This window comes from Callospermophilus lateralis, chromosome 19, assembly GCF_048772815.1.
Source record: "Callospermophilus lateralis isolate mCalLat2 chromosome 19, mCalLat2.hap1, whole genome shotgun sequence".
Classification (NCBI taxonomy): Eukaryota; Metazoa; Chordata; class Mammalia; order Rodentia; family Sciuridae; genus Callospermophilus; species Callospermophilus lateralis.
The window spans coordinates 923,417-942,426 of NC_135323.1; the positions used below are offsets into that span (position 1 = coordinate 923,417).

Here is a 19,010-nt window from a genome sequence, read left to right on the forward strand (position 1 = left end):
GTGGTCAAGAGGGCTCCCCGAAGAGCACGTCCCGGCCCCAGCCCTTGGTGTCCAGGAAGCAGGCCTCGTGGGACAGGTTCAAGGAGACACTTTTATTTTAAAATGGCACGTGTGTAAGGAAGCCCTTTGCTGTGTTCTGAAGAAGGTGGCAGACAGGTGGTCAAAGTGTCTTCAGGACGTGACTGTGCAGCGCCAGCGTCTGGTCCCTTGGCCTGCAGCCCCACCTGACCCGAGTGCTGCCCGTAGGTTCTGCGGCTGGGGGCTGCCTGGTCCCCGGCTCTGTCCCCTGCTTCAGGGACTGCTGAGGCTCTCCTCTTTTGATTGATGGGGACTACAGAACTCCTGGATTTCTGGAAAACAGCGAATGGGCAGAGCGCTAACCTGACCAGCCCTGCAGGGAGCCGCCACGCCACAGCAGAACCTGGCGGCTGATTCCCTGCAAAAGCCTGTCCCTAAGATGCCCTGAATCCCAGAATGTGACCCCAATGCCTCCCACTGCCCACTGTGGTCGTAACCAGGGGCTGGAGGCCTTATGTGGGCCCATTCTGCAGCTGGCCCCTGGGGACTGCATGAGTGGACACCATTTTATTGGCAAGTAAGACCCGGCCTCAGCTGAGAGGTGGGAACTCTAACTTCTGGGACTGCTACCTTAAACCCAAGGCCACCAAGACTGCCTGTAGGTGATGTCTGGCCTGACAGTGGCTTTGCTTTGTACCCCGGGGTTGGTGGTTTTTCTGGTACCGGGGACTGAACTCGGGCCTCGATCACTGAGCCACACCCCAGCCCTATTTTGTGTGTTATTTAGGGAAGAGTCCCACTGAGCTGCTCAGCACCTCCCTTTGCTGAGGCTGGCCTTGAACCTGCGATCCGCCTGCCTCAGCCGCCCGAGTTGCTGGGATGACAGGGTGCGCCACTGCGTCTGGCTTTGGGTTTGTTTTAAGTCAGTTTCTTCTTGTCTTCCTGAAACGCATCTCCTCTGCCATGGATCTCACCTCCCTGTGTCTTTTAAGCTATGAACTGGTTCTCTGCACAGACACCCGGGGAGCTTTCTCACGGAGTCCGGGCCACTCTGTCACCCCGCTCCCCACCACCCGTGCTGCAGGCGGGTACTCTGTCCTCCTGCCCAGCGCCTCCCGCCCAGCGCCTCCCGCAGCTCCCGCTCAGCAGGCGTCTGCGGTGACAGACACACACTTACTCTGAATTATGCTTCTGTAGGCTAAGGTGGCTGGTGAGTCTGGTGCTTCAATAAAAAAGGACTGGCCTTTGTCACAGCTCTTACCTTAAAGAGGAGAGAGACAATGAGGACCAGGAAGAAAGTGGCTCAGCGAGGCCCCGGGTCTTTCTGTGCAGTGGTGCTGTGGTGGTCTGGAGCTGCCAGCAACGTCAACGTGGGGCCTGGGACCTCAGCTCTGTCCCCTCTGCCCTCAGAGGCGCTGGCTAGCATTTCAACTCTGCTCTGAATCGGGAGGTGATGCAGGTTCCAGGGCCCAGGCAGGGCTGGAGGGCCTGGGAGGGCCTGGTGGGCCTGGGAGGGTCTGGGTAGGGCTGGGAGGGCCTGGGGACGGCCTGGGAGGGCCTGGTGGGCCTGGGAGGATCTGGGTGGGTCTGGTGGGCCTGGTGGATCTGGGAGGGTCTGGGTGGGTCTGGGAGGGCCTGGTGGACCTGGGAGGGCCTGGGAGGGTCTGGGAGGGCCTGGTGGGCCTGGTGGGTCTGGTGGATCTGGTAGGGCTGGGAGGGCCTGGGAGGGTCTGGGTGGGCCTGGGGATGGCCTGGGAGGGCCTGGTGGACCTGGGTGGGCCTGGGTGGCTGCATCGTAAGAGATCGGCTGGTTCTTTGAGTAAAAAGGCAACGAGTGCGTATTGTTACAAAGGAAAAAGCAGGGACACAGGGGGAAAACACAGTAAGAAGCAAATCCAAAAAGGTCCTAGCATTCTTGGCACCCTTCCAGAAACACCGTGTGGCCGTGCACACGCAGCCTCTCACACTCAGCACAATGGCGTGTCCCACGCATGCCCAGGCCTGCTGCCTCCCACACTAACTTCATCTTCAAGGTGACCTCAGGGGAGCAACCCTGGTCCTCGCCAGCTGTGTGGCTCTGGGCTCCAGGCCCCTGCAGGCCACAGCTGGGTATCTGGAGGGCCACACATGGCCCCAGGGGAGACCGGACCCCGAGGGAGGACGGGCTGCAGGACGTGCTGATGGCTGAGCCCAGTGTTCCCTGGAGCCACAGGACACCTGCAGAGGCCGACACCCACCCCCCTCCTCACGGCACAGGTGTCCCCTGATCAGCCTCTAGGCCACCAGGACCTGGGAGGGCAGAGGCACAGGCTAGTGGGACGTGACATGAGCTCCGTGTCACTTGTGCTTGTTCTGGCCCTGGCTCTGGGCTTCGAAGGGAGGCCCCTGTCACTGAGCACCACCCTGTTGGTGGCCACTGCCGGGTGGTGCGCGTCCCATCGCCCAGGGGGCTTTCTGGGCCTGGGGGTTCCCACCCTCACAGCAGTCCCTGCGTCCCTTTCCTCAAGGAGGTCCCCAAGCTGTCCTCCTGGGCCTCCTCCAGGCCACCTCACTCATCCCTGCAACCTCAGTGCTGGAGGGCATGACCCTGGCCCTCCCGGCCCTCCCTCCCAGCGTGCTGGCACACCGGAGGCCCACGGGCCACTCCGACCCCCGGCCACTGCCCCTGTGCACAGCGCTGGTCCTGGGCCCCGCAGTGCACCTGCTGCCGTGCCGCCCTGACCGCAGAGCCTCCTCCAGCAGGCTGAGCGAGCATCGGGGGCCACTGGTGCCTCCTCCTCTCCCCTCAACTCTGCCCCTTCTTTTCCGCGCCAACGCCCTGAACCAGGCCGGCCCCGACCTCCCTGAGGTGGGCCACCTCCCCGTGTGCCCACCCCGGCACCACGGTTTCTCCTGCCCGACAGGGGCCGAGCGTGAGGCCTGGTGCAGAGCCCTCTGCCCACGGGCGCCCACCCTTGCTTCCGCCCTCAGCCCCAGGTGCCTCTGCTGGACGGGACCACCTGACCCCATCAGCGAGTCCCACCACAGGCTCAGATACTAGGGAGTCAGGAGCAGGGCCTGCCCAACCCCTCAGCAAGCCGCAGGCGCCCAGGGTGGTGACGGGGCTCAGTCACCCACGTGTCTCCCAGGCCTCGGGGACCACGTGTCAGACACTTGTGGACCACGGTCCCCACACTGCAGGTCAATGCCTACTGCTCGTGGAGAGTGGCGGGCTGCCAGGAGTGGGGACAAAGGGGTCCCTGTGGGGCTTCCGCGGAGGCAGGTGGCTGCAGATTTCCTCCCTGAAGGGCTCCCCCTACCCCGCAGCCCCGCTCCTCCTGTCCCCTCTGCCTGATGCCTCTTCAGTCCCCTGCCACTGCCCTCCTGAGTGACCGCTCCACCCTCCCTCACAGGGGTGTCACTGCTTCTCCCTGACTGGCCTCAAGGTGGTGGGAGCTCCACGGGGTCTGGCTGACACTCCAGGCCCTTCCTGAGCTGGCCTGCGTGGCACCACCAGGGGTGAGCGGGCAGTGAAGGCCCACTCCGAGACGGCGCGGGAGGCAGGCCGCTCCGAGCACCCACCTATGTGCGGGTCCAGAGGCACTTTGCCGAGGAGGGGGACCTTGAGGTCCTGGCACATGGCTTCTGCGCCGCCCGTCGTGGGGGGGAATATCTGAGATTCTTTCTGTGAGGAGAAGCAGAGGGGGAGCAGGGTTCGGCTTCAGTATCTGCAGAGACAGGTTCTGAGAACCGCTGGACATTTACAAGAGCTCACTCTGCATGCAGAACGCCAACCACCAAACAGTCGTCCCCTTCGCCAGCGACAGAGGCTCTTAATCCAGAGCCATTTCCCAAAACAACGGCAGCAGCAAACCAGCCTCCAGGAGCCACGGCTGCTGCGCCCTCACCTTGCACCTGGGGCAGACGAAGCCGCTCATGTTCTCCACCACCCCGACCACCGGCAGCTTCACCTTGTGACAGAAGCTGATCTCCTTCCGCACGTCCTGGAGCGACACCTCCTGTCAAGGTCAGAGCCACAGGGTCCGTCAGCACGCAGGGGCCGAGGCCTGTGTGGCCCAGGGGGCTGCGACACGGTGGCCTGCCACCACGAAGCCCACGGGATGCTGTCGCTTACTGGGACCTCTTGGGTGCCCGTATGTGACAAGTCCTGTTCCAGCTGCCCCAACTTTCCAGAAACCCCAAGAGGGTAGACCAAACGCCAGGAAGCAAAGGGAGCGATGGAGCACGCCGAGGGGGGGCGCGGGGGCGACAACGACGACTTCCCAGGCAGGGGCTAGCGCCCTGGGCCGTCAGGCTGGAAGCCTGCCCCTGCGGGTGGGGCTCTGCGGGACTGGCCACACCCCTCTCCTCGTGCCCCCCTCCTCCGCACCCCTCTCCTCCGTGCCCCCCTCCTCGTGCCACCTGGCCACCTTCCCTCCACCACGGCAATGCCAGCACTGTGGCCCAGCTGGGGCCCGGGGTCTGGGGTAGTGTGCTGGTCCCCACCACCATGGACAACTTCATGGGCAACAAGGACAGGCAGACTGTGGCCTCCTGGGTCACCTCAGACACTGCACGGCGGGTGCTTGTCCTGGTGCCACTTCATTGTGCACAAACATCATCCAGCCCCTCCTTGTTTGTCCCATCCATCGTCATTCTAGGGCCACCCACAAGCTCTAGGGCGCCTCCCTGTCTACAATGGCCGCTCTGTGGCTTCTGTTCCCCAGTCCCCCATCTCCTCGTACCTCTGTGGCTCCTGTCCTAGAGATACTGCTGTTCCTTTGTCGAGAGTGCCACCTAAACAGCTGTCTCCCACAGCAGTGCTGGGTGGGGGACTGGGGAAGTGGGGCCCCTGGTCTGAACGAGCTGCGGCCCCGTGGTTTCGGGGAAGGGCTGGCACCTGCTGGCTGCCGCTCTCCGTGGATGATCTGCGCAGTGGGCTCAGCTGCCGGTCACTGCTTTTCTGGGTGCTGGGATGAACCCAGGGCTCCTGCGAGCTCAGCCTAGCCGCTGGGACCCGCAGCCCCGGGAGCTCTGAGCGTGAGGCTTCTGCAGGTCCCGCCAGGCGGGCAGGACCACGGGCAGCAGGAGGAACGCCCTCTGGCTCCACCAGCAGCCACTCACCTGAGGAGTGGTGACGATCACCGCCCCGTCGATGTGTGCGGCGGCCAGATACTGGACGACAGACAGGTGCTCGTCGGAGGTCCCTGGTGGGGTGTCCACCAAGAGGTAGTCCACGTCTCCCCAGTCCACGTCACGGAGGAACTGCTTGATCATGCCTGCAAAGGAGCCAAGCTCGGCCTCCCTCCCTTGCCAGCCACAAGGCCCTGCAAAGCAGCTGTGGTCTGCACGCGAGCTTGGCGTGTGCTCACGCACGGTTCCCACCTGGCATGGCACTGTCCCCAGGGGCAAATGCCGAGGTCTGGAAGCATGTCTGGTTGCCATGTCTACACCAGGGGTAGAGGCCAGGGCACAGCTAGAACCCTGTCCACCCTGCCCCGAGGAACTCATCTGGCCAGTGTCCGCCGAGGTGCCCACCCTTGATCACAGTGTCGTGCCATGACCTTCTGTCTCGGGACCCATCAACCTGGTGGGACTCCCTCCTCACACACCTCTCTCTCTGACACAGACAAACCACTTCAAAACCACAACAAAAGTTAGGCTGGGTCAAGCTCAGCACTCGCCTCGCCTGCACAAGGCCCGGGTTCAACCCCCAGCACCCCAAAAAAAGAATCCAGGACACTCTAGATGGAGGAGAGAAAAACTCACACCAGCTATTAAAAGTGGCGTAATGGAAGCTGGCGTTTCCTGCTCTCTTCAACCAGGGAGCATGCGAGGCACTAGAGCCGACAGGGGTGCCGCAGGCGGGGGCAGCTCGGGTGAGCGCCTGCCTGGCACCAGGGGGCCCTGGGCTCCTCCCAACCCCGGGCACAAGCCAACCCCTCCAAAGCCCAGCAGGTGACTGCTGCTCTGCACAGGGTGGGGTGTGAGGACAGGGACAGCAGGTGGCAAACCGTTTTTCTTTGGTCCCCTCCAGATGACGGCGTCGTCCGGGCTGCTGAGCAGGAAGCCCACCGACATCACCCCCAGGTTGTCTTCCACATACTGCAGAGGGGCGGGGGACGAGGGCGAGACACGCTTTACCAGAGCAACAGGCTGGCCACCTCCCTGGGTCCCGTCTGGGCCTGGGCAAGAGGCAGCCCTGCCCTGGAGCACATTCGTTCTGTGTCCTGAAACCACGTTTTAATACGAGGTGGACACACCAAGGGGACCTGAGAGGGCACCGTGTGGCCTGGCTGGGGGACCGTCACTCGAGCTCAAGCAAACACCTGTGGTCACCTCAGCTGTCCTGATCAGGTCGGCAACGGTGGCCCCTGGGGCCAGACGCAGCCCACCATCTGTGTCTGAGAATAAAGTGTTACTGGAACACGGCCAGGGTCACCCAGTCACCTCAGCACTCTGGGCCATGGCACATGGAACGAGGTCCACAGAGGACACCTTTACCCACCCTGTACAGACAGGTCTGCCCCTCCCGGTCTCCGCGCCCCTCCCGTGCCTGGAAGAGCACCTCTGGAGGCATCTGTGACGGACAGGTGGCTGAGAAAATGGTGGCCAACCCACCACCCGTCCACGTGCACACCTGCCCGCGCAGCACCTTCCCAGGGAGCAGAAGGGAAACTCACCACGGGAGACCAGCCCGAGCCGCTCTGGTGGACCTGTGTGAACAGGGGCGCGGTGGGTGTGGGAAGTCACGCATGCTGGTCACACTGCGCACTCAGACAAACCAAGCAAAGGCAGTCTCACGACACACAAGCCACCGCCGTGAGGAGCGGCACTGATTTCGTGATGGGGTGCACAGCCGGGCGGGGCGGGGTGGAGGTACAGCCAGTCAACGCCCTCTGCTCCCAAGCTGGGTTGTTTTGAAACTGCCCCAGTCTTTAGTCAGAACCCAAATTACTCGGGTTCAAATTCAACTTTGCATCTGAACTTTTTTTAAAGAGCGAGAAGGGGAAGGATGGGAAATGCAGCTGATCGTGGAGCAGCAGGCTGCTTCCGCCACAGCCCAGCGGTAAGCGGGCTGCGGCTCGGTTGGTTCCAAACCTGTCCTGTCAGGGGCTTGAGGTTTGTACCCAGCCGCTGCTCCCACTGCTCCCAGGGCCAGAACTCAGTGCAAGGTCTGTTTTTCTTGACTGAATGGCTTTACTGAGACGTGATGCACACACAATTCACCACTGAGCGTGCGCAGCCGGTGGCTTTCTGAATATCTGTAGAGCAGTATGACTAGCCACAGTGCCATTTAGGACACTTGCAAGACTCAAAGAAACTTGCACTCCTTAACTGTCACTCGCAGTTCCCATGATGTCCCCAGCCTGTGAGACCCCTCATCTACTTTCTGTGGGCAGATTCACCTGTTCCGTTTTTTTTCTCACAAACAGAATCATACAACAAGTGCTCCTGTGCGACTGACTGAAGTCCTACTTAAAACCTCGTTTACTACTAGCTGCGGTCATTTGCTAAGTTGTCGGTCTAAAAAAAGGGGTAAGCGTGACCAAGAGAGAAGAAACAGTAACCGACTATTGTACGTCGACCTCATCATAAAATTTTCCACGTCCTTCTTTTTATTGAGACGGCCTCTCGCCCTGTTGCCCAGGCTGGCCCTCAATCCCGGGGTCAGGGCTCCTCCTGAATTCTGTCTCTGGGTAGCAGGGACACGGTGTGGCTGCTGCGCCTGGTTCAATTTCTGGTCTCTAAACCCCGGGTGAGCTCGGGCAGCGCGCCGCTCGTGCCTGGGTGTGGCCTGCACACTGTGGCTCCCACGGCCGCTGGTGGAGGGCCTTCGGATCCTGCTGCTTCACCTCAACCACAGGCAGCCTCTGCCTCCCTCCCCCAACCCCAGACGCAAGCCTGCGGCCTCAGGGGTGCCTCCAGGGCTGGCGCCCCCTGCCTCAGGTGACCCTCCAGCCCCAGGGACATGGAGGACACTGGCTGCTCCATCCGCCCAGGGCGCTCTTCTCAGCTCCCGCCCACCGGCTGGCTGCTCAAGGCCAGCCTCACTGAGCACCTGGCCCGACCCCTCTCAGGACAGCCTCTTGCTCTGCCTCTGCCATCTGACCCCCCCATGAGGCTTTACCAGCCCTCTTCACCATGGACTCCGGGCACAGTGCCCAGCTCCCAGCCCCATTTCCGTGCACCACCCTGGGGGCCTCCTCCAGGGAGGGCTGGCCCCTGCAGAGACATGGCCCTGCCCCACCCGTGTCACTCCCCTGCCTCAGTCCCCAGGGCAGACCACAAGGGAGGAAGACTCCCTGGCTTCCGGGGCAGACAGGCGAGCTGGCCTGGCGTCCAGGTGGGGAGCTCCTGCACCTCCCGTCTGCCCTGTGCGGGCTGCTTCCCTTCTCTCTAAGCGGGGTCTTGAGCAGTGGGGTGGGCTCCAGAGACGATCCCACCCCCAAGTCCACCGCTTCTGGTGAGCAGGTGAGTGGACGACTGCACACCGACCTGAGTTTGCCGCGTCTTACGCCTTTGGGGCCGACTGTCTGGGCCGCACAGCTGCAAAATGTAGTGTTACCTGTTCTCCTTCCAGGCCCATTATCTTGGGAATCGACGGCCCACAGATATCGATGTCCAGAAGAGCAACCTGGGGACAAGAGAGCAGTGGGCACCACCTGGAAGCACACCCCTCCAGGCCTGGGGCAGGGGACAGCAGACAGAGAGGGACGGGGTCAAACTTGGAGCAGGCAGATTCCCGCGAGGGAGAGTGGTAAGGCTGACCTTCCAGGCCACCAAGGCAGAGTTCAAAACTCCTGGAGCAAAGTTCATCAAGGCTGTCCCCACCTGCCCCCACCTCAGCCTGGCCAACGGGGTGATCTTCTGGAAAGGGCAGCAGGTCCGTTGGAGAACCAGGTTCAGTCATTGCTCATTCAGCCCTAGGACGTGGGTATCATTATCTCTGCCTTACAGAAGACGAAACTAAGGTTCAGAGAGGCCCAGTGACTTGTTCAGTGTACAAGGAATACAGCTGGGACATGCGTCAAAGTCCTCAGTTCTTTCCCCTAACCCAGAGGTCTGGAAAGGAGGCCAGTGCAAAGCTTGTGGCTGAGCTCTGGCCAAGACACTTGCCCTGGTGACCTGACGGTCAACAACCTTCAAAACAGAGATTTACTGTAAGAAAGAAACTAGAAAAGCTCTGCAGGTGACTCAGCGGCAGTCTCTGATGACACCTTCCACCCCCAACACCCGTCTCCCCGTCTATAAATAAGAACCTTGTGAGAGGCAGGGCTGAGATTCATCTTGAAAGCTGAGTGTCTCGGATCCAAAGTGCGGCATCTCTGGGTGACTCTGTGGCTCCCCTCCTTCATTCTCTCAACAAACCCAACCCGTGCCACCAGGGCAGCCCAGCGGGGAAGCTCCACCTGGAGCTCGCCGTGCCTCCTGCGCCCCCTGCTGGGCCAGCCCCACAGTGCAACGGGCTCCATGGCGGCTGGAGCTGGGCTGCTCGCCCTCTGCCCCTTCACGTGGTGCCTGGGGTCCGGCTGGACAACCCAGCTCCACGCCATTCCCCCAGGAGCAACTTGATCGGTTTCCCCCCCAACCAAGGGTGGGGACGGAGTAAGACAATGCGTGGATGCAAGTCACCTCGTGGGGCACCCGAAGGCTGTGGACAAGTTCCTGTGCCCCTGAGGTGAGCTGTGGAAGATGTCGCTGTCCAGTGACCACAGCGTTCTGCTTAGATTAGCCTGGGAGCCCTGGTAGGGAAGATGCCCGCACCAGTCTTCGCCAGGACCCCGCGGCCAGCCTCGGGAGTGGAGGGTGACGGAGGGCACTGGCTGCAGTTCCGTGGGCTGCTGGGATCCAGAGCTTCCCTTTGCCCAGCTCCCTGAACTCCCCCTGAGAAGGGCAAACTCTGGGCCTTGCAGGGCAGTGTCCCCCACACTGCTGCTGCTCCTCTGCCCCCTCTGCCTGGACCCCTGCGCTGTGAAATGAGTGTCCAGGGCCACTAGGCCCCGCGGGCTCTGAGCCTACACGGCTTGGCGTGGTGGGCAGATACTCCAGGCCCCAAGCACCCAGCACTGCCCTCAATGACACAGCCCACCTTCTGGATGATGTCCTCTGTGTGAGGACAGCTGAGGCCCCTACTCCTCCTGCCTCCACGACTCTCACACGCCCTGGGCTGCTGCGACTGGTCAGGGTGTCTCCCCCACTGCTGCCTCCTGATGCCAGCCCCTCTCCAGGTGAGACAACAGGATGGCCTTGCACAGTGAGTGCTGAGCTCCCACCAGATGGCGGGTGACGAGGGCAGGGTGTGCCACCCTCCTGGTGGACGGAAGGACTGAGGGCCGGGAGAAGTCCATGCTCCCACCCACACTCAGCAAGGCCTCTCCAGCGTGTGCCACGAGCCAACACTGTGCCCACTCTGCAGACGGCGCTGTGGGAGTGGGTCTGTGCAGGAACAGCACTTTCCACATGCTTCTTTTAAACCACCTGTGCATAAAGAAACCCGCTACCCAGGGCTTTCCACACCGGGTGGCGTTTCCCTCGGAGCACTGCAGAGTCTAGGTGTGCGCCCACAAACACTTCAGCAGAACCAGGCGGGAGGGGGTACGTAACTGGCTGACTACTGGGCCAGGGCAAAGTGCGTCTCAGGGAGGCTGTTTAAGAATATTCCTAAAAGCCTCTAAAAGCCAGGATTACTCTGGATAATATGGTTGATCTGAGAAAGCAGATTTCTTGACACTCCACGGGGCAAATCTGACCCTCAGGTGGCCAGAGACTGCTGCCTACTCCAACAATGAAATCCACAAGGACATTTTGCCCTCTGCACTGTGCGTGAGGTGGGCTGCAGCACAGCTGAAGCAGAACGTGCCACTGTGCTCCACACGCCACTCATGGCGTGCAGGGACGGCTGATGGTGGAGTCCCGACAGCCTGCTCCTGGCCCTGTGCTAGCGCTTCACCTGCCCGAGCCCGCTCAGTCCTCTAGGTCCCACTTGATGGATGAGAAAATGGAGGCAGGGAGAGCCTGGTAACCCGCCGGAGGCACAGCAGGGGTGTGCACGGATGTGGGACTGGCCACCCATGACCCTTCAGTAGAGTGGACACATGGACAGCAGCCTGGGTGATCTGGGCTTTCAAGCTCATGCGAGCACACTACTCAGGAAGAAATGAATGACCTAGGACGAGGGTCAGCAAATGTCTTCTCAAGGGCCAAGAAGAAAACATTTTACGCTTTATGGGCAACCAGGGATAACGAGGAGGTACTTAGTCATTTAAAAGTAACCATTTAAAAATGTAACGCCACCCTCAGCTCCCAGGAGATGGTCTAGATTTAGCTGATTATTGTTTGCAGGTTCTTGGCTTAAAGAAAGCCCAAAAGAGGTTAATAAGGAAGAAAAAGAGGTCTGATGTAACGGAACAGATGCTCAGCACACAGCAAAACGTCCACCTGCCACCCCTTCTCCCTTTCTTGGTCACAGAACCCAGCACCATGCTTCAGCTAACGACTGGGCAGTTCCCTTTCTCTCTGCAGGGACGGTGCCAAGTCCCACGTTGTCTAAGGACTCCATCAGGAGCCCTCAGAAGGAGCCTTCTCCGGGTTTTCCCAGGTCCTACCTGTGTGTTTTCGTCCTCTGCCAGGCCGTGGGCAAGGTGGGCGCTGAAAGTGCTCTTCCCAACGCCGCCTTTTCCAGACAATATCAAGATCTTGTGTTTCACGGTCTTCATTTTCTGTTTGATTTCCTCTATGGCTAGAGGGGAAAAAAAGCAGTTCAGGTGACAAAGTCCCTGCCTCAGTCCTGAGTGTCACCCTTCCAAAGGGCTAGAGGGAACTAAGTCCTTGGGGCTGTTTCAAAGATCCTGTGTGAGACGCCACTTCACCAATGGAAGAGCTACAGAGAAAATGAGGCTATTGTCACACCTGAAATTGTCTTCTTGGATTACATGCCTGCCTCCCCCCTAGAAAGGGAGCGTGATAGGGGTGGGGTGATTGAAGTCTTCACTGCTGTATTCCCGGGATAGAACTTTGCAGATCACAAAGGTTCACAGCCTGGGACGAAATTCCCCAGGGGACATCTGGCAATGTCTGGAGACATTTTTGGATGTTACAAGGAGGGGGTGCGACTGGCATCTAGTGGGTAGAAGCCAGGGGCACTCCTAAATGCCTATAGCACAGAACAGCTCCCCAAAACAAAGAGCAATCAGGCTCCAAATGTCACTAGTGCTGGGGCCCAGAAACCCTGACAGGCAGTGGGCCTGTAATGAGCTCCTGTAATGGACAACTGTCACCTACTGTGCTTTCAATGCTTCACCTTGTTTCAAATTCTTAAAGTGACACTGCGAGACAATCGTTTCTCCACTTTTGACGAGGCTCAGGACGCTCTGAGAGGCTGAGGCTTTTGCTCAAGGTGTTTGCAGTGGACCCCAGAATCCGCCCAGTGTCTCTGAACTCCTTCAAGAGTCTTTTCCCAGCCTCCTGCTTTCCAAGAGCTCTCTAAGTAGTGCTGGAGTCTCCCACCTGGGGATCTGACCTCCAGGGTACTTGGTGATGTGCTGGCTGCCCACCTGCTTCTCTCCCTCATTAAGCTAAGCTCCACTTAGGGCAGCGACCACGCCCGTCTCATCACAGCTGTCCCCCAGCACAGAGCAGTGTGCCTAGGAGGTGGTCACACATAGTTCGGCTGAATGAGTGCGAGACAGTCTTCAAAGGAAGAAAATCCTGCCTGGCTGTACAGCGAGGATAGGAGTCCCCAGGCGCCCCGCGGTCCCTACTGCCACTCAAGCCTCCGGCCCCACCCCTCCTGTTTTTCACCTGGCTCCACCGCCCTCAGACTCCGCCCCTTCCCAATGTCCTTTCTGATTCCGCGCCTGTCACTGATCTTCCAGGCTCCTCCCCATCTCCGCCCCTTCGGCCCCGCCCCCCCCGCTACTTGCCATTTAAAGGCCCCGCCCTCATTCCTAAAGCCCGCCCCTCACACGAGGACGCTCCCCCGCTCCGTAGATCCTAAGCCCCGCCCTCTCAATGCGTACACCGGACGGCCTACCCCCGCACCTGACGTTCCTGCCTCAGGTCCCGCCCCCGGGCACCGCCCACATTCCTCTCCCAAGCCCCGCCTCTTCCGGGCCTGCGCCTTTCACTTCCCGTTCAGGCCCTGCCCCCGCTCACCCGGATCCGGAGCGGCGCCGGCTCCAGAAACACACAGCCGCTGGTTGGGACATCCCTGACAGGAGGCCCCCCGGCCGGCCTGGGTACTGTCAGCCCCGGGACAGTCTGAGCGGAGACAAGATTACAGTTAGAGCTGCTCGCGACCCTTCAGCCCCACCACCCACGCCCCCTCCGCGAGCTGACCGTGAGGCACCTCCTCCATTCTGCCGCTGGTGTCGACGCGCTCACCGGAACCCGCGACAGGCATTTCCGCCTCGCGGGCCCAATCTGACCCTCCAGCCCCGCTAAATAAGTCTCCGAAATAAGAGGACTCTGCGCATGCGCGAACTCTGCGGGGCGGGGCTCTTTTTCTGCGTGGTCCAGAACAGCTACGCAGCCTGTCGTCGTGGCTCTGCCGTAACAGGACCTCAGTACTGTTTTCATACCCAAGAGGTCGAGGTAGTTAAAACGCAGTCTGCAGGCAGGTTTCCTCGATTGTTCCGAAGAAGCTCCTCCGACGCTCGCATCCTGGATTCAGTCAAAAACCGCACGTTGTGTGCTTGCAATTGTACACTTGGTGCCTATACTTTGTTCCACGGTTGGTAATGTGGAGCGTGGTCACGTGGTAAAAGGAGGTTCTGCCCAATTTCTGCAGTAAACGGAACCGGATGTAATAAGGACTCGGGGTGTGCTCTGAGATGGTCTGATTATCCGTTTTTCTATCGACTTTTTTTTTCTTCTCCCTGCATTTAGCATCATCGCCTGCTCAGTTATAACTTTGTGATTTTCCCCAGTCCCATTATTATCTGGTTATTAACTGGCATTCCTTTTAAAGAAGAACCTGTTCCTAAAGACTTAACTATGGACGATCACCAACCCTTCCACCAATACAGCATATTTGTCCAGTGAAGCCTTTTCGAGCCCACCCCCATGCCCTTCCGTCACGGACCCAACCTCAGGGAGTCTGTTCTTTCCGACAGGCAGGTATCCCGGGCTCTCCCGCGGCTCTCGCTGCAGTTATTTTCCCTGGGCGCCTGGTTGCTCTCAGTGGAAGGCAGTGTGCCTGTGGCTGTTGGAGGATCATTACTTGCAGGTTTGGCACAAGTGTTAATGAATGCACGAACTTCACCAGCCCTGGGCACTAAGAATAGAGATACTCATTTGTCAAATAGCAATGTCACCTATCACCACCAAAATTGTAGCCCGCCTTTTTTTTTGAACACAGTATTTGCCAGCTATTGTGGGTTTGTTTTGAATGTGAATTACCTAATGCATTCATTTCAATAATCCTATCTGCAGGGTCCCCGACTCCATTTTGGGAAGAGCAAACTGAGGTTTGAGACAGTTAGAGCTACTTTCCTGATGTCTCATGAGTGGTAGTGGGAGAGGGGCTCAGGGAGAAGAGCCCCCGCTGTCTGCCTCCAGAGCCTGCATGTTGGTCTGGTGCTTCCAGAGGACTCGGCCCCTGTCATCTCGTTGGGACAACAGATAATTAATCATGTCATTTCAGTATGATTAGGGGTATGACAGAAGAGGACTAGGGTGATGGGGGCGGAGCACATCATCTAAGAGCCTGAAGACACCAGCGGGGACAGGTTGGGGGAGGGTGGCAGGGGTGTTTCCAGTGAGCCTGGAGAGCGAGGGTGATTCTCCTGGCAGGTCGGGCTGTTAGCTCCATTTTGCTGGTGACACAGAACTGCTCTGGGCTTGCAGAGCCAGGATTCCAGGAAGCTTCATACAGGGCCTGGGCACTTAACACAGGAAAGGCTTGGAGAGGTTGAGCGGCCTGCCGAGGGTCACACTGCCCTCCGGAATTCCGACCACAGGATCTTTTTCCTTCTGCCAGAGATGGCCTCTTTAGGTTCTTCCTGATGCCCTTAAGACATTTCCCAGCAGAGACACCACCTTCCATCTCTCTTTGTGCTTGATGGCAGGGGCCCTCCCACTCAGTGGGACTGTGCACAGTGACAGGGAAGAAATTCCTGAGGTTTTTCAGTCTGCCCCTTGCTCCTCACCACCACCCCCAGGCTGGAAAAATGGTTGAGAATTCCACCCGAAAGTACAAGAGGAAATGCACCCCAGCCTCGCTCCAGGTCTCCCCTCTCCCCAGCCAAACCCCTGACCCACTTGGGATGGAACTTTCCACCTTGTTGACCGGAGCAGAAGGGCAGAAGCTCCCACCTCGCAAGGAGAAGGGCTGGCCCAGGGAGTCGGTGACGGTGCCGTGACTCTCCCTGGAGAGTGATCATATTTACTCAGGTTCAAGGGCCACTCAAAGCAGTGCCCCCAGGCTCTGCTGTGGGTCATTTCTAGTCACTCTTGCATGTCCACCACATCATCTGTCGTCCAATGTGACCCGTTCCTTGTCTCCACCTCCCGCCTCTGCTTCCCTCCGTTCAGACCTGGCTGTCCTGACCCACACTGTCCGGTTTCGCTGTGGTTCTCCCACAGCGTGGTCAGTGTCCTCAACTCCCCCATCAGGTCCTGCTTCTGGTTCCTTATGTGTGCGAATGGCACTCCCTGAGTATCCGTTGGCCTTGGTTTCTCCATTTCCCCTCTATCAGCTACCAACTGTTTGGTAACAAGTCGACGTGACATGAGGGGTTCAAACCAAATTGCTCCTGATTTCTCATGGATCTTCTGGTTTCAGGGCTTGCTCATGTGGCTCCCTTGAGCAGGGAGTTGTCTGAAAGGTCTGACTGGTCTTTCACCTGCCACCCAGAAACAGCGCCTAGAGGCTCGCTCACCGAGTATTAGCCAGAGTCAGCCCCACGAGCACACCCCAGAGGCACGGAAGTGCAATTTCACAAGCCGGGTCAGAGGAGCCCCAGATATGGGTGGCCATGTGAATCTCCCATGGTTTCCCACGTCTTGTCTTGGCCACTCATCTTCCATCCTGTCCCGCACAAATCAGCCCCATTCTCTTGCCCACTAACCTTCGATGACTCCTGTGGCCCCAGGAAAGAGTCTGATTTCCATCATGACTTTCAGTGGTCTTTATGATTCATTCCAGCTTCATGTCTTGCACAGGCCGGGTGAACACTGAGCCCCGCCCGCTGGACAGCCGGCCTTCCCAGGCCCTCTAGTCATTCATCTGTCTGTTGCTCATGCAGGCCTGTTTGCCAGGAGTATCCAACCTGATCGGGTGTTGCTCATCCAGCATTGTCCAGTCCTCCGTGACGCGGGTCTCAGCAGCGTCTCCTCACAGACGCTGTTCCTGGCCTGTGCAATCGGCTGCTTTCCCTTTTCCTGGACACAGTGTGTTCCAAAAGCCTGGGCACACTTTTCTATCCAAACTTCCAAAGTATGACTGCTAGGAAAACAAAAACCAGCACTGGAATTCCGTGCAAATTTCCTTTACACTTACTTAGGTTCATGAATTTGAAACACTAAATTTAAATTATTTTTATGAATTTCAGTCCCTTTGGTTTTGAAGTAGTCCCCCAAAGACCTTTACCATAATTAAGCTTCTCCGGAACCATAATCAAACTTCTTGTCAGCAAGATCTTTACAAAGAATGTCAGCAGGATTTCTGCAGAGAGCATTGTGATTTGAAGTTTGTTTCTTTTCTTTTTTCTTTCTTTTTTGGTAAATGCCAGATTTGCAGACAAAAGTCATGATAGACTGTCTCAGGGGAGTTTGCTGTGCAAAAGTCACCGTCTCTTTTTCCATGGTAAAAACTTATGAAGCCTCCTTCAGACCTAAAATATGGGACAAAGAGTAACTGTTCTGTGCCCACCCACTGTCGTACACCCACCCCACTGGGCATACATCTGAAAGAATTTCCAGATTCAGGGTTCAGAGAGGAGCCCCTCTGGAACATCACAGCTTAAGTAAACCGCTTTCCTGAAAGATTTCTCAGGTGTGCAGCCTCATCTCTCCTAATCACTGTAAGATGGCGAATAAGACTAAAACAACAAATGTATCTTCATTGTTTTAAGTTTACGAACGACATGTGAAAGACTTAAATTGAAAAATGATTTTAAATAAGTTAGAAAATGATGGAGAGTAAAATGTGGTTGCTAGGAGTTGGGGTGAGTGGGGGAGCACAGGGGATTTTTAGGACAGTGAAATCACTGTGCTTGACCCTGTGGGGGTCACATGTCTTCCACATTTGTCAGATCCCACAGACTACAGCACCAAGAGCAACCCCTAATGTAAACATGCACATCAGTAGGTAAGAGTGTGCCCACGTGGGTTCACCCAGGGGGGCAAATGAGGCACACTAATGTAGGACGCTAGTGACAGGGAAATGGAAGGGGCTCAGCTTTTCCACACACCTAAAAGTACTCTAAAAGCAAACTCTTAATTGTTAAATACGTTTATACTTCTGAAATTATTAAAGCTTCAATGTGCACTTTTAGAACACCTGTGTACACCGTCTCAGTGCAGCCGCTCATTACCATCACGGGGGGAGTTCTCAGAATACATATGCCTGTGCCCCCGCCCTGCACCACCTCAGACAGGAAGTGGGGTCTGGGCAGCAACGGGACAGAATAGGGTAGACTACACAGGGGTTTACCGAGTCACAAAGGTGTGCAAATTTGACCTCACCTCTCATGAGCTGAGTGGCATGGGGCAAGCTGCTTCGCCTTGCTCTCATTCTGCTCCGCTGTAAAACAGGGATAAGAACAGCATTTGTTTCAGGTGGTTTCCAGGGGTTAATTAACACCTGCAAAGCATCCTGAGAGTACGAACCTAACACATATTGTGTCTAAATCAATTTAGGGTTGTAGGTAGAAAGGTAGAGACCAGAAACTGAGGCCAAGGCGAAGAAAGTTGTGCCAATCACACAGTAGATCATTGAAGGAACAAGGCTAGAACTGAGGTCAGCTTGGCTAAATTTTTTTTTTTTTTTTTTTTAATTAGCTGCTGATCAACAGGACAGGGGCATTTTAAACAGGTGAAAGTGGTCAACTAGTCATTAGAGACTTGCAGAAGGTGCCGGAAGTTCCTCAATTTGGCCACTAGGTGGAGATGTTCCCCTATCTATGATAAGGAAATTTGACAGTGGAAACAAAATTTAAGTTTAGGAGAACTTCCTTGGGACCCAGCAAAAATATCCTCCACGTCTTGCCTTAGTGTGTCACTCTTTCCTCTAACTTCTTGAGTTATGACAACTTTTAAAGTGCCCTTGCCTACTATTTCTACTATCGGTGTTATTCTGCTTTGGTTTCAATTGAGCCCTCATTATGGGTTATTTTGTCCTACTTCTCTGCATGCTTGCTGAATTTTTTTTATTGGATGCCAGACATTGTGAATTTGACCTTTTTGAGTACTGAAAGATTTTGTTCTTTAACAAATTTTTTGATCATTTTCTAAGACTCAGATAATTTACTTGGAAACTTTATTATTTTTAAATAATATTTTTTGAAGTTGTAGATGGATACAAAATCTTTATTTATTTTTATGGTGCTGAAGATCGAAGCCAGTGCCTCACACAAGGGAGGCAAGCGCTCTGCCACTGAGCCCCAGCCCCAGCCCCCAAACTTTATTATTTAAAAAAACTTTTTGGAACTGAGTTTTGAGGGGGTTGGGGGTAGGGATTGAATTCAGGGGCACTTGACTACTGAGCCACATCCCAGCCCTATTTTGTATTTTATTTAGAGACGACGGAATCTCACTGAGCTGCTTAGTGCCTCACTGTTGCTGAGGCTGGCTTTGAACTCGGTGATCCTCCTGTCTCAGCCTCCCACGCTGCTGAGATTACAGGCAAGTCCCACGGCACCTGTCTTGGGACTGACTTTTAAGCTGTGTTATATGGGATCAGAGTGACATAAGACTAGAGCTAATTTGGCCCTAATATTGAGGCAAAATCCATCTAGGTATTTGACTTGATGCAAAATAAACTATGAGATTTTCTACTGTGGTAGATC

At 57.0% G+C, this 19,010-nt stretch overlaps 1 protein-coding gene across 1 annotated transcript; it reads right to left on the reverse strand.

The window, feature by feature from the left end:
* Positions 1-72: 72 nt before the first annotated feature.
* Nubp1 (NUBP iron-sulfur cluster assembly factor 1, cytosolic) lies at positions 73-13,446 on the reverse strand. Its single transcript, XM_077106014.1, has 11 exons — positions 13,339-13,446; positions 13,156-13,260; positions 11,607-11,740; positions 8,567-8,635; positions 6,681-6,713; positions 6,012-6,102; positions 5,122-5,276; positions 3,906-4,016; positions 3,580-3,682; positions 1,196-1,279; positions 73-350 (listed from the first exon to the last, which is right to left on the reverse strand). The coding sequence occupies exons 1-11, from the start codon at positions 13,400-13,402 to the stop codon at positions 292-294; spliced, it is 1,008 nt and encodes a 335-aa protein (XP_076962129.1). The 5' UTR covers positions 13,403-13,446; the 3' UTR covers positions 73-291.
* Positions 13,447-19,010: the final 5,564 nt, after the last annotated feature.